This window comes from Mytilus edulis, chromosome 3, assembly GCF_963676685.1.
Source record: "Mytilus edulis chromosome 3, xbMytEdul2.2, whole genome shotgun sequence".
In the NCBI taxonomy this organism is placed as follows: Eukaryota; Metazoa; Mollusca; class Bivalvia; order Mytilida; family Mytilidae; genus Mytilus; species Mytilus edulis.
In genome coordinates this window covers 42,059,805-42,076,251 of record NC_092346.1, presented here as the reverse complement: position 1 = coordinate 42,076,251, position 16,447 = coordinate 42,059,805, and the positions used below count along the sequence as shown (strand labels likewise).

At 30.3% G+C, this 16,447-nt stretch overlaps 1 protein-coding gene across 1 annotated transcript in view; it reads right to left on the bottom strand.

The window, feature by feature from the left end:
- The window catches only part of LOC139516553 (uncharacterized), an 83,110-nt gene that overhangs the window by 33,500 nt on the left and 33,163 nt on the right, over positions 1–16,447 (bottom strand). The window contains exons 12-23 of the mRNA XM_071306727.1: positions 16,079–16,282; positions 14,929–15,026; positions 12,364–12,441; positions 11,482–11,541; positions 8,255–8,326; positions 7,550–7,609; positions 7,129–7,260; positions 6,571–6,622; positions 5,133–5,270; positions 4,495–4,577; positions 3,947–4,035; positions 2,722–2,745 (exon numbers count right to left, since the gene is read on the bottom strand). Coding sequence (XP_071162828.1) covers positions 2,722–2,745; positions 3,947–4,035; positions 4,495–4,577; positions 5,133–5,270; positions 6,571–6,622; positions 7,129–7,260; positions 7,550–7,609; positions 8,255–8,326; positions 11,482–11,541; positions 12,364–12,441; positions 14,929–15,026; positions 16,079–16,282 — 1,090 coding nt within the window. The remainder of the gene's footprint in view (positions 1–2,721; positions 2,746–3,946; positions 4,036–4,494; positions 4,578–5,132; positions 5,271–6,570; positions 6,623–7,128; positions 7,261–7,549; positions 7,610–8,254; positions 8,327–11,481; positions 11,542–12,363; positions 12,442–14,928; positions 15,027–16,078; positions 16,283–16,447) is intronic.

The window sequence follows — 16,447 nt, the reverse complement described above, 5'->3', positions numbered from 1 at the left end:
ATTCAATTTTTTTTTTTTTTTTTTTTTTTTTTTTTTAAATTAAGTCAAAAATGCAAGAAAAAAGTACAAAAAGAGAAGAATGGTTCATATTTGCTTGTATTATTAATCAATTTCCAAATAATCTAAATGAAAACTGTTTAATTACTGTTATGTGATTTTCTAGTATGATGAAGAAACATTGACAAACTTTGGTCAAACCAGAAAAAAAAAGAAAAAAAATCCACAAAATTGTTCAATAACAAATTTGCCCCCAAATTATTGAGAATAATAGTTTAATATCTAAAAATGTCTTCAGTGGTCATAAGTTATATTTTATTGGACCATGGTTGCAGTACTCACATCAGTAGACTGATTGATCAAGTCTTCCTCCAGTGCCAATAAAAACATGCCTTCCTTCAATATTTGGTCCCAAAAATGTTTAATGTTGGGAAAAAAATACAGAGAGCAAATGGAAGTCAAGAAAAAAAAATGTCTCATGTAAGACAATTTGGCTGATTCGGTTCTTAAATCACTTAACTTTCTCAACTTCATGTCATAGCACTTTTCCTGTTTTCCTGATATCTTACAATAAGTTGAAAGAGGCGTGGGTCGGAGGGGTCCTGATCCCAAAATCCCGGCATAAAAACATGAAATCCAGAGGTCCCAAATTAAAAAAAATCCTGACACCCCAAATTCGAAAAAAGAAACCCGGGATCCTGAAAGGTTCAATCCCAAAATCCTGAGCTTAAAACACCCGATCCCAACAGCACTAAAAAGTTCCAGCCCCCTCTTGAAAACCAGTATAGTAATTGTACAACTATAGTCAATTTTTTTCAAATGTACAAAAAAATTAAAACAAAGAGTTGCTCAGTGCACTCATAAAAACATAACAAAAATGCACACTCACAAAAACATAACAATAGTGCACACTTTAAAAGATAACAAAAGCCATTGGTTGTTCTTAAATTTAAGCATCAGCAACAGTAAATGAAAAACATAATATCAAAATAGCTATTAGGCTAACAATTATGGACTATATCTTTTGCACTTGAAGCAAGGGGAGTAACTCAATACTAAAAATTAACTTCAAACATGCACTAAAATAATCCAAGACACTAGCAAAGTTGTCTTTTCATGCTATATAAAAACTGTTTAAAATATTGAATTAACTAAAAATATTGCAAGCAAAGCTCACAAGATGACATTCTACCGCCCAACATAAAGCAATGGTAAAGCTTATACATTGTATGATTTTCTTTGGAAAACGCCAAATAAAACTCAGATAAAAATACAAAATATAGAGTGCACAATTGCATTATATAGTTTAGATTTGGAGACAGTTCAAATATTATGATCTTGGAGGAGTTGATGATACAAAAATGTGTACATCCCCGGATAAGGCAATAGCACAGGCTATGAAACACACAAACTGATTGAATATTTTTTTAGAGGAGTACAATAGCACTATATTGTGTAGATTTCAATTGATTCTGATTAGGAATTTATGAGACGCTTATAAAAAATGTCTCTTGTAGTGTGTACATATGGCAAAAGTCCATATCATGCCAAAGTGAACAAAAAAATTCAGTGGGATGAAGAATTGAAATGGGAGGTGCAAATTTACATAGTGTGTGTATTAGATTCTGTAAAAGTTTTGGGAAATTCTGTCTACTAGTTCAGAAGCAAATGACGATAGAAAAGGGGTAAAGAAACAAAAAGAAGAGATGGAAGTACCAAGACAGACTGTCCACATCCCTTTATACTGTGCCTGCCATACAGCAGGAGATTTGATGGGGTGTTGGTGTGATGACAATTTTAAAATAATTACATCAGATATAAATTACATTCAGGTTCTGACAATCTGATGGGTGTACAAAAAATCTTACCCTTTAAACAAATTTATTTTTGTTTACAATTAAGCTTGTGCACATATTAAATATGTAGTTTAATTGGCATGTAAATGTGTATATACCTGCAACCTGCAATATAAACTTTCAGTTTGCTAAACTCAACCCAGAGCATACAAATAATGCTGATCATAAACAATATATAGTATAAATGAAATCTATTCATAACGGACATTCTTAAAAAAAATGTAAAGGAGTTTTGAACAAAACATCGGTGGTAGAATTCAGAAAACTTTTCAAAAACACAAATACACTGACTGATTAGTGTTAAAAAAACTTCTCTGAATCCTATCGGTGGCAGCTCTTTGGAATAAAGCTTTCCTACCCCCTTCCCTTACATTTTGTTTTCAATAGCCATAAACAAATCAATAAACAAAGATTTCAATCTAATAAAAACAATACACATTAAATCATTCTTTAATTCATTGTCTATTAAAAATACTACATTTTATAACTACAATGCAGACAAAACCTTCTTTATATATATGGCAGTCAACCTAAAATGCATGCATTCTTCATATAATGATAAACAGTTAGAATTACCTTCTACAAATAATATTTTGGGGCAATTGATGACTTAAATTAGTATCTAGGGTACCAAAGTTTATGAATATTACATGCATCTGATTTCAAATAAGCCATAAAACCATCTGATTAGTTCAACAGTCTGATTTAATGTAGTTTAAGGACACATCATGATAGTCACAAGGATGGGTTAAGCTTTTTTCATGCACATGCTTAAAACTAAACAAAAAAATGCTAACACCAAGGGTTATAACTAAAGAAGCAAAACCCAGAAAGAGGCCAGATAAAAGAGTTGTCTGTCCTTACTTACCAGAATTCGGTGGAAGCATACAAACTATACAGAAAACAAAGTGCATGTTAAAATCCCCACAAAACATGCAAAACACCTTAAATTTAATACTAATGATGTCAAATTTAACTTCAAATTTTCCATTGAGGTACTTTGAATTACATCAATATACTTGTCCTGTTTTTTCAAGTAATTCAACTTCAATTAAAACAAGGTGTTTTTAGTTTTAACATTTTCATTATTGTGTGATTTGTACGAAAAATTACTGTTTTAGTTATTTTTTTCAAAGTAAAGAATGCAATCTTATATCTATATATAATATTCATCAAAGAAGACCTTTTTTTTTTTTTAAAGTAGATCTAAAAGTTTCCACTAGGAAGAAAAATCTGACATCAGAAGTTGAATGAAATGCTGAAATAAGGATAGCTGAAAACGACCTGGAAAAAGGATTTATCTTTTGTAATAATTCATGCTTAAAAGGAATGAGGGTTTCCCCATGCAGTTTTTATGATAAAAACAAGACATTCGAGAGAAAAAGAAATTCATTATTATAATTTTTTTATTCCTTATTTCATACGATACTTCGACATCACCATTAAACAAACATAATCCATAAAATTGCTTATTTAAAATCTGGTCTCTCTTTGCCCATGAAACAAGCATGACATCTGTTACTTTATGTTTCAAAAACAGCATGAACTATGGAATTATTCAAAACTTGTTTAATGTTAAGAAATAAATTATATATTTAATCACCAAATCACACTTTAGCAGATGATCCACTTTTAATTAAATCACATGTTAGTGCATATGGGAAAATGACATGAATCATTCTTTATGTATAAGGAGTTTTCTTAAATTGAGTAGTGATCTTCATTGTAAATATAAAAATATGTCATCTATGAAAAATTTAGAGTGATCTTTTCCCTGCATATATTTTGGTACCCCCACTTGCAAAAACTACAAATTCAGACAGTTTTGAATGGTTTTCTTTGTCAGAGTGAAAAAAACTGCATTAGAATAGGTTTTGCAAAATTTAACATTCAACTTTTAATTTTTATTTTTTTTATTGTGCCACTCAAGTGAGATGAAGAAAATTTATAATTCACTATTTAACACAATGATCAATATTTCAGAAAACAATCAAAACTTTCTAAAATATCTGAACTTTTAGACATAATATTAGACAAGGAGGATTTATGTCCCTTTAGTGTATATTTGTAGTAATGTTTCATTGATGGCTTACCAGTGAGTTCTGCTAGCTGTTACAGTCCTATGTTGGTCAGTTTCCATGAAAGATGGACTTGTTGGTTCATCTAGTAAACATTCTTGAGACTATAAGAAAGACAAAAAATGCAGTAATTTCTGGTATTTTGTACATTCTTGGTGTTAAATTGTTTGTTTTTGTCAGTTAAACACCACTTTAAGAGACTATCAGAACAGCAATTTTGTTTTTGGTAAAGCAAGACAGACTCTGTAAAGAGAACTACATACACCTTCGAACATTTGTTGAAAATACTTCACATACTTGATTACTAAGCTGAATTTCTTTTTCTCCTGACAAAAAGGGTTACCAGTATATCAAACTTCAACTCTCTTCAACAGTTATTCTTTATGTGAGTATTCAATTTTGTGATTTTGCTAAAGCTAGAGAAAATTTGTACTTTATATTACTTTAAATTGATGGTTTACCAACACCTATAAAAATCAATGAAAGTTGGTACCTAAGGGATAACAATAAAATCAAGACATGAAATGGCTGATATGATTTAAATATTATTATAAAGTACTTACAGCTCTTCTTTCCCTGAGTACAGCTGCCTCGGCAGGGTTGTTAAACCTAAACATCTGACTCTTCCCAAGTATTACACTGTCACCTGTAAATATACATATATTCTTATTGTTAATTTGAATCATAAACCAACCCAATGGCACAAAAAAACCTAAAAAAAAAACCATGTAGAAGCCAGCATAAACAGGCAAGAATGACATTAAGTGTGGTATACCAAATGCCAAGCTCTAAATGCCTGCAGTTAGATTTTGTATGTGAACAAGAGACCTATAAAGGTTATAACAAAAGGCAATATTCAGACATTCATGATAGAAAAGAAACTGTTCTAAAACCAAATTAAAACCTACTTTCCAATCCTAATTCCAAGGCAAAATCAATAAGAGGGCTTATTACCAAATCAATGAATAATTTGATTAAAAAAGGTCATATATTAGGAATAAGCAATAAAATAAAAAAAGCCTTAAAACATAACTTATGGATCAAAGGATAATAAATACTAGAGTGAAATGTTCCGTTAGTGAACCAAACACACTTTTCTATAACTAAGGTAGTACATGTAAGACCTTTACCACTTGGGTCAAGACCAAGGCACTTAATTTCTCAAAATGTATTTCAGTAACTATGGTAAAGTATATTTTACCTTGTTTAAGAAGAACTGGTGCTTTACAATCCAGTCCGTTAACTGTGCAGTGAGAGCCTCTGTTTGGATACAATGTTACACTGCCATCTATATTCTTAATTAAACAATGTTCTCTCTGAATCCCGGGACCATTCAGAACTGAAAAACAAATTGAAATATTTTTTTTGTGACAGTTATTCAGCTCTCTGTTTGCTTTTAACACTATAATACTTAAAATGTTATTTGTTTTTAACAATAAAATATTTAAACTTCTACAACTATCATAAAATGTTTCTGACAAATATCAAATAATGACGAGATAAAAGGAAAAGAAAATTAAATTCAAATAAAATTCAAAAATAAAATCAAACAAGAAATTTAAAATCAGTATAAGGTTCAATTTTAGATAAATAATTAATCAATTGTATAATGTAACACGATATCAAATAAAGAGATTACACGAAATCAATTCACTGCTCTCTAGCAATCACTTATTAAGGTAAGACCTGTTTCATTTAAACATACTACATTATAACCAGGAGAAAGTTATATTACAAATATATCAGAAGAACATAACCCGTATCATGCCAACAACTGGTTTTTGAATAAATGTGTTTATTTCTGATGCAAAGACCCTATGAGTGAAACAATATTTAACCCAAAATATATCATCTTTAATGACCTGACAACAACAGTATCATAACTATATCCCTTTTGAATAAGTCTGTTTAAAGGTGTATGAAGACATTTTTGTGCTTTGTAAAGAATATTACAATAAAAGATTGAACATACATGATAACCAGGCGACAGTTATATCACATAACAACTAAACATGTAAGGGCTGTTTCTGAATTATTTGTAGGGGAGAGGGTTAGAGTTCAGGAAAAACACTTTTATGACAATTTGATAGGTTGAAAGAGAGCGTGAACAATTATTGAAAAAAATCAATTAAAATTTTATGCATGACTGATTGAATAAATACATGCTTTCAAACAACCTTTCCTCCAAAAAAGTATTTATGTAGCAGCCCTGACATCATATACATTCTATAATTGTATATGGCCATAGTTGAAAACATGAAGATTTAGATATTTTAGTTTTATCACATTTAAAGATAAGCTGCTGTTTTAGCTGCTTTAATTCTGATTTATCTTTCCAAGTTTATATCATAAACCCTTTTTACATACAAATTATATAATCATGCTATTCTATAAATTTATTAATTTTTGAGGGGGTGGGACGAAGGCCATTGGTGGCTTTTTCAAGATGCAAATTCCAGAGCTGCATAGGCCATCATCTGTAGTTTAGACACTCTTTTTTAACAAGACTTAAACACAAGTTATACTTGACAATTTCTCTCTTTCCTGAATTATTATGCTTTTAGTACTGAAAATATTTGCAATGTATGGGTCTGTAGTTTTACTTTTCCTACATGTTTTTATGTGTATTGTTAACTTACCTATATCCTGCTCTCTCTTGGCATCTTCTTTTCCTACCAAAGTCTTTCCTTCCTAAAGATAACAATAAAGAACATTGTCTAGGCAGCAGGTATGTAAAAACATATATCATAAACATTTTAAACTGTGGATTGCCACTGATGAATTGTTGCTGTTTAACACCAAATTCAACACTCTTAGCTAGATCATGATAGGTAGATGAAACCAGTGTTCTTGGGGAGAATAAGAAACTTTAAAAGCAAACTGGCTAATCCTAGTCAACTGATGCAACTGGCAAAAGTCAGGTTTAAACTTGGTGTGGATAGAGTTGTGAGAATTATGAAATTATGACATTATATTTTGAAAAAAAAACATCAACATTATGCTCACTCCATATAGCTGAAAATTTGTAAGTATCCTATTTAAATAAGAATGGTATATTTTCAAATATGACCACATGTAGAACCGTGATCTAATAATCCATAAAATTAGTGCTTCATGAAAAAATATGAATCTACAGTAATAATAATTTATGAGAATTTCACATCTTTTAAGATCAAATGTTGTATTAGTGGTCCTACCTTTAGATGGTATATAATGACTCCAGTACTAAGGATATCACTGTCCATTCCAATCAAGTGTGGCATTTGTGAATCTATCAACACTCCCATGGAACTGGCTTTATTCAGTCCTCTAATACTCAGATCAGATTCCTATACAACAAAAACTTTTATTACATTTTTTACCATACAAAAACTTACTTCAGACTTTGTCCTATTGAAAAATTTAAATTTCTAAATTGAAATTTTAGAAGTACTTTTTTCTTCATTGACTCACACTATTATGCTTATGTTATGAAAAACAATACAAAGTAACAAAAATAAAGTCTTTTCTACTCCTATATCAACATGATCAATATTCTAAAAATTGAAAGAAGACATTAAAATAAAAAGATTAGTAACAATTTGAAGGAAATAAGATTGTTAATTATAATAAAATTACCTTGATGATTTCATGTGCCTCCATCCATTTATCCATCCAGGTTTGTGTCAATTTGTTTGCCTAAAAATATCATCTTAAATGTAGATAAATACTAAATTTCGAAGTCTTGAACTAGTGTTGTTCAGATTTTTTGGTTCTCTAAGGTAAATGTTTTTATAAATAAGTGCTATATATATTTCATTGAGAGACACTAACACTTAAATAATTAACAGTATAATCATTTATATATTACTACATGTACTACAAGGTGTTAAATCAAGAATTTGAAATAGCAGGATCTTTACTATCTATCGTCAATGATTTCAAGAGAAATATAAAATACATCTTGATACATCCAGCAGGCACCTATTATTCAATAATTTGTAATGAAATGAATATTCATGGCCTTTTATCTCTGGAATTTTTGCAAAAAGTTTCATGTTGGTTAACCAATTTAGACAATATACAAATAAAATAAATTCTGACCTTTTGAAAAGGTTTCCTAAAGATTGGTTGGAAAACCAAGAAGTCAAAATCAAAAATGAAGAACGTATAGATGCTGAAAAGTTCATTAACTTTCAATTAAATTATCATTTATTATTTTAGTGACATTCTGATAATTATCATAAATGAAAATACCTGATAATTTTTAGCCATCGACTGTTAATCTGTTTACACTTACGCCTTTTTTTTTTTTATCAACTTTAGTGTTTAGAAAAAACTTACTCTGTCTTCTTGAAGCTGCAATTGTTGTTCAAGAGCTTGTCCTGAATCTTGAATAGGAAGCATGCTTTCTCCCTGAAAATTATTGGTTGGAAAACTGAATTATCTCCCTTGGACTATATTGTACAACTAAATACAATTCAATAATAGAATGAGTTAATACTACCAATTTTTTTATATGGAAGTCATGAAACAGATCATCTAATAAATACAAAACAAAAAGGGAAAAAGGTAACAAGTACTTTGATAGTATGAAATTAATTTTAAAGATAATTTTTCTTCACTTGATCAGCTTAACACTACAGATGCTTATATTCATACATAAAATTGAGAATGGAAATGGGGAATGTGTCAAAGAGACAACAACCCGACCAAATAAAAAACAACAGCAGAGGGTCACCAACAGGTCTTCAATGTAGCGAGAAATTCCAGCACCCGGAGGTGTCCTTCAGCTGGCCCCTAAACAAATGGTCCGAGACCACCATTGTCGTCCCTTGATTTTCGTTGTTCACAAATATAGTCCCTAGTGTTGACAGTGGGTTACTTGCCATTAATTTTTATACCCCTTCCAAATTTATTTCTCCATGTTCACTGCCTCAAATTGCAAGAAGGGGGTTGAAATTACACTGTAAAAAAATTTGGGTCCAGAATTTTAAAGGAAAGTAGTGATTTGGTCCAGCTGAAAAAGGTTGAAAATGAGCACTTCGGAAGCTGTCAAAAGATTTCAAGACGCCCTAAACATAAAATTGGCCATATTTTGAGTTAGAGGCGATGAAGTTTTCTATAAATTTGATATAATTTGTCCCAAAAGTAGTACAACACACTGTAAAAGTTTCTTTGAGAAAGCGCAGGTGGGATTTTTTTTATTTTCATTTATGTTCTAAAAGAAATGCACTACGAATTAATTGTGTTCTCGGACCTAAGAGATGAAATCTGTAAATATAGAATTTGTACTCTGGCAACTTCCCTAAATGATTTGATGGTGTCAACTTGTCAAATAGCATGAAACTAAAGGATTTAAACTTTTATTTTATAGAATTTCTGCCAAAACGACCAATTTTGACATTTTATGGTCAAAATAGGCATTTTATAACTTTTTCAATATTGATGCATAAATGGCATCCTGACTTTCTATCTGACAGGTTTTTATGTGTCAATATTTGTGTTTCTATGCCTTTACCTGCTTCTTTTACTTATTTATGAACTCTGAATCTACAGAAAAGAAGTTTATCTCAGATAAAATGTGCAAAATGTGTTGTATGAATGACCCTTGTCTAACGCCTTGTTTGGATGAAGGCAATAGTGGGGAGCTTGGTATATAAAATTTGATGTCCATATTAGAGACTTCACTAAATTTGTATCAAATGCACTTTACAATGTCTATTGTACCTGTTCCATTTCACATACTATATTTCTTTTCTTCTGTAGGATAGCAAGTGGTTTAAATATAAGCCTGTTGAGAATAAATTGCATGAAAGTTTTTCCCTAAAAAGGCAAAAATCTTTGTTTCAGCCCATACTGCTTGTAAGAAAAGTTATTTGCAAGAGTCTTTTTGTGCTCAGATTTGTTGTATCATGTCACATGAGTATAGAAATGATAAAAAAGACACACATTTTTATTTTTTATAGCCTCAATATGCATTTTTAAATGTAAATATGTGGCACGGCCTTAATTGACCCTAAATTTTTTCCAGTCTTACTTGGCCTAAGACCCTTTTAAACTAATATGATATGTTATTTGTAACTTTTCTTTCCATTTAAAGTACTTTAAATACATATGTAAGGATTATTTATAACCAAAAAGCTTCACAAATTTAAAATTGCTGGAAAATATTACATCTTCATGTAAGGCTCCACTTCATTGAAAAACCTGAATTTTTAGGCGCAGGCTCATATAAATTTGACTTATGAATAATTATGCCAAGTCTGATAAATCAAATGAGTACTCTATTGCTTTTAGTACATGATAAGTTATATATTAAGGCATTTAACAAGTATTTTTTTGCAATATTTAAATTTTTAAAGCCCCAAATGTTGATAGTTGAAATTTTTCAATTTTAACGTCAAAATTTTACACGCAAAGATGAGTATAGAACTAAACTTAATGTCTATAATATACATCCTATTGTCATGAAACTTTGTAAGTAGTGTTATAATACATTAAGCTTTGTTCATACCAAGTTTTTTTAAGATTTGTCTACTCTTTCTACCCTATTAGGTCCGAGACCACCATTGTCGTCCCTTGATTTTCGTTGTTCACAAATATAGTCCCTAGTGTTGACAGTGGGTTACTTGCCATTAATTTTTATACCCCTTCCAAATTTATTTCTCCATGTTCACTGCCTCAAATTGCAAGAAGGGGGTTGAAATTACACTGTAAAAAAATTTGGGTCCAGAATTTTAAAGGAAAGTAGTGATTTGGTCCAGCTGAAAAAGGTTGAAAATGAGCACTTCGGAAGCTGTCAAAAGATTTCAAGACGCCCTAAACATAAAATTGGCCATATTTTGAGTTAGAGGCGATGAAGTTTTCTATAAATTTGATATAATTTGTCCCAAAAGTAGTACAACACACTGTAAAAGTTTCTTTGAGAAAGCGCAGGTGGGATTTTTTTTATTTTCATTTATGTTCTAAAAGAAATGCACTACGAATTAATTGTGTTCTCGGACCAAATATATACTAGTCCAGTGATAATGAATAGTTTACATATAATTCTTTGTAGCAAATGTCTTGAAAACATTCACATTGATGATGTACTAAATAATATTATATATATATATATATATATATAAACAAGAATGTGTCCTCAGTACACGAATGCCCCACTCGCACTTTCATTTTCTATGTTCAGTGGACCGTGACATTGGGATAAAAACGTTAATTTGGCATTAAAATTAGAAAGATCATATCATAGGGAACATGTGTACTAAGTTTGAAGTTGATTGGACTTCAACTTCATCAAAAACTACCTTGACCAAAAACTTTAACCTGAAGCGGGACAGACGGACGGACAAACGGACGGACGAACGGACGCACAGACCAGAAAACATAATGCCCCTCTACTATCGTAGGTGGGGCATAAAAAATAAGAATATTTATTATTCAAATTATGGGCCCTTGATGGACTACATTTATACACAGGAAACAATACACTATGATTAAAAAAAATCACATTAAAATGAAATATAAGCTTTTACAAGTGCATCCTAAAAAAAATTAAGTGAATTTGTTACCTCTCTGTGCAATTTTTGAAATGGAACAACATACATCACATCACTGGTAGGATAAAACCCCTGTAATACAAAAATCTACATCTAGCCAAGACATGCATAAGCTCTATGATTAATCTAGCCTGTGTTAGGTCTACTGATCTACAATTTAGTATCTTTGCAAACATTTTGACTATTACATCTTTTGGAAAGCTAACATCCCTGAATTTTTTCTATAGCCTGAAATCCCTGAATTACTAATTATCAAGTAAAGAATGGTTGTATGTGGTCAATATCTATGTTAAATCATTCACAGCATTCATTATTGTCACATCCGAGTCATATATAATATAGTTAGTCATTATGCAAACATTTGTAAAAAAAAAAAATTGGAATTTGTGCAAACGAAGCTGGCCCTGCAAATGAAGTATCTCATATTTTTTTTGTTAAGTAAATTAAAAAAATATTTGCAACTTTTATTTCATATACCTTTATTTACCTTGCAATATATATATAGACAGACAATCAAGATACTATAGCATATTAAACAATGATCTACTAGCTTAGACAATAAAGCAGACAAGACATTCTACCTATCCTAAATATTGTGACACCTTATACATTTTTGCAAGCAAAACATTTCATTAAGCTCTATATCATCAATTTCATTCCAGCTAATCTTATATTAATAATTTCCAAGTTTATCTGTCTTTTTATATCACAGTTTTAGAACTTTGAAAAGGAATTAAGCCTTAAATTTTCAAAGGTATCCAAAGAAAATCAAATACCTTGTCAAATAAGTATACACTTATATATGGACAACCAGATTTATTAAGGTGCCTTAGATGTGAAACTGTGAATTATGGAGTAGAAAAATATCAACAGACCTAAGGGAAGACAACTTACCATTTGTGAGGTTGAGAGCATATTTTTAAGTCTGTCAATCTCTGATCTCAGTTCTCTTATCAATGTCACACTGGCATCCTGTAATGTGAATAAATATATATTAATGTAGCGAGCAATTATCATGTGACACTGTCAATGTATGCATGCAGGTGCCTCAAACAGAAATTTATAGTGATGGTCAATAAAAAGATATTAGAAGATGTGGTATGAGTGCCAATAAGACAAATCTCCATCAATTTGAAATAGAAAAACCATTATAGATCAAAGTACGGCCTTCAACACAGAGCCTTGGCTGAACCCAGAACAGCAAGCCATCAAGTTTATTTCAATGCTATTTTAAAAGATAATTCTGCATGGACATTGACAGCCTTTTTAAATACATAAATACACATGAAATATAAAAAATTATCTTGTATGTTTCCTGTTAACATGTAAAGAAAAGCCTACATAAAAATAGTGTATTAGATGAGTTTATAGACATTGATGAAAAATTAATCCTCATTATAAAATTCCAAACCAAATATCTAATCATTCTATAAAACTGAAGCTGCTTAATATATAATAAAAAGTTAAAGATGCTGGTCAGACACATTGATGGTCAAGGTTAATGCAATAATGCAATAAGTTTATACAAACTACATACTAACATAATGTAAACTAAATAAAAGGATTATTATAATAAAATACATTTTTATGATGGTAAAATGCAGAGAAAATCTAGGGAAAAAAATGAAAGGTATAAAAAAAAAAGTGTATCATCATAAACTGACCCCTTGCATGTGGTATAAATTTAATACAGATAACTGCATAAAGTTTAATTAACCCTGAGAAAAACCAGAATTTCCTTTTAACTTGATAACTGAACGAGAACTCTCCATCAGATCAAATATTATATTTAGTGGGAAGGTGAGCACATACATGTCTAAGGAGAACTTATTCAAGGATTTGAAGGCCAACTTAAATATATTTTTTAAGAATTAAAACACACAGGAATGTTTGCACTCCACATATAAGTTAGAACCTCATATTACTTCAATCAAACTTGGCATGTTGATCTTAGTAATATCATTATCACTTATATAAATTCCACTCTATTATATTAAAGGTGTGAAAAGAAAAGCCATCAAAATATTTCATATTGGACTTCCCTATAAGAGAAACTGTTTAAGCAAGGATTAAAATGCGTAAAATGTCTTAATTTAGATCATATCTCTATTCTGACGATATTAAAAGGTATCTATGCAATAAGCATTTCATTATAAGTGAGAATGGTCTATTAATACACCACACCTTCTGTACTGTCAAAATGACATCTCGTCAAAAATTAAAGTGCATTGAGGGGAGATATCATGAACATGGGATAGTAATTTGACGACCTGAATTGTCCGAACAAAGATTTATCTTGTATTATTTGATTTTCATTCAATAGGACAAATCTATATCATACACTATTTGAATTTCATTCACCAACTTCATAAAGACATGTTTTGTTGTTTACAAATGAGATTCGATAAACAACTTTTTCTTTCAAAAGAATAAAAGATTATATTAGCAATTTAAATGTCTGTGGCGTATATAATAAGTAATAAAAGATGATTATGATAGGAACACAAGGGTGTCGTCAGTTTCTAAAATTGCATACTAACTGTAAATCTGCATTTATTCTTTAATGAATGCATGTCACAACAACAATTACCAGATAACTATTCATTACATAAAATCCAGTGCCTATTTGGTCTACACTTTTAACAATTTTTATAAGATCCAATTCAAGTGGCAACCATTTTGATTACTGAGGATGTGCTTATTTAGCTTTAAGGGGGGTTGACTCCCAGGTATATTGATGGTTTTTCTCATGTAAATCAATCATCTAAATAAACTTAATATAAAAATATTTTCAAATCATTATAATTTCTTTCCTATACAAAAGAATAGTAATGATTCTTTCAGGTGATATTTCTGTAGCAAAATTTAGACATTTGCATTAATTTTTTTATCTGTATAAAGGGAGTGGAAAACTGAATCAGAAAAAAAGTTAACAGATATATCATGAATTTCTGAGAAAATTTAACCTTATGATTATATCTGTAACATATAGAGAAGATGATCTATCATGTTTAGGACAGTCAATTGTGGAAAGATACCTGTTAAAAGGGTTAAATTTCCTGAGACACTATGGAGAGGGAGTTTCATCTCATGACTGATATTTTTTCTAAACATAATATATCTGTTTCATTTTTATTATATATCAGTAGAGATGAATAAGTTACTGGAAAACATGGGAAAATTAATTTCATTTGTCTGTCACTTTGCATACAAGACTACTATGTTAGAAAATAAAAGCAACATTTAATAAAGTGTACAATAGTTATGGGTCTCTGTGAAAGGAAGATTTTGGCAAACATCATTGCCAGAATGGTAATAAAGGAGATATCATTGTGCAAATACGAGATATCTGTTGAATATGAAACAAAATTCAACTAATGTAAGAAAAATCCAAGAGAAATACACAATCTATTCCCCAATCAAAATCTTTGATACATTTTTGCCTTTTCAGGAATATACCTCATTAATCTTTGGTTTATTCACAATATTTTTGGCTCTCTGTGCATATCTGAGGGTACTGATGGTTTCATTGTAACAAATACTGGCTGGGGAGATAGCTGGAAAAAAGACGATAATTAAACAACAGCCAGACAGACATAAAACACTTCAAATCAATAAAATATGAGACAAAAGTCATTTAAAAGGTGCTAAATAGTAATGTATGACGAACAAAGAATATTATGTACAATTGTTGTATTCATTAAATTTTAAAAGTTCCCTGCATGCGGTATATAAGACCACACTGAAAAGATAAATAAAACGAAATGTTCAATTATATCTTATTCTGGGACATAATATATAAATGTTGAACAAGACCTGCCCCTTCCTTATAAACTCATAATCTATTTTTAATTGGATATTTATAACAATCATACACTTTTACTAAAATGTCAAACAATTTACGAAGAAAATATTACAAAGAAAATTGGAATATAAATAAAGTTGTAATGTAAAATTGATTGAATGAACTCAATTAATGTTTTCTTTCAACTTTTGACTTAAAACATTTTTAGGTTCAACTTTTATTTTATAGCCCATGTATCATACATATTTAAAGTATCAGAATTTACTGTTTAACACAAAATCTTATACAGTACATGTACTACCATCAAGTAAGGTGAACATTCAAAGATTCTTAATACAGGTTTATAAATGAGAGACAGTGATGGGATCTCAAAATTTAACCCAATCATAGGTTCATATACAAGACCAGAGTAAGGGATCATGTTGATAGGTAACTTTTGTTATCATGTAATTTGGATACTTTCTCATTTGTATACCTAATTTTATATTGAGGCTAGAAATGGGATGAATGTATTTCTACAAGTTCAGTGAACCATGAAATCTAGGTCATAACCCTAATTTGGCATATTATTAAAATTTACTAATAAGTTTCAATAGATGTGATCAGAACTTCATGATAAACATTTAACAAAATTCCCACTGAATCATCAGTGGATGTTAGGCAACCAACAATCATCATTATTGACCAAATACTTTAAACTAACACAGAATAGAACAGATGAACAAAGACTAGAAATCACAATTCTCAATTCTATTGTAGGTGGGGCACACACTAAACTTTAAAAAAATCTTGTAGATAACTTACTGGCAATCATAATTGTTTTGGAGTTTCCACCAAGACTGTCTTTCAGTAACCATGTCAACACTGAGTCTCTGTATGGTATGTATGGTAGACGCATACGTTTAGGACTACAAAAAGGACTGGCTCTCCCTTCACCACCACCACTACTGGCAAAACTCTGAGTGGACCCAAGACTGTCAGTACTCCATGATAGTATTGATTTCTCAGCTGCAAAGTAAATAGTTATTTCTTATGATTGTAGGACTTAAGCTTTAACAAGTGTTATTTAGACATATGCTTGTTCCTCCATAGATTTCATTTTTCCTCAAGTCTGTTCAAAAGTAAATTCAAGTATAGTTGGATATATGCATAGTGTAGACCTTTTTTTCAATA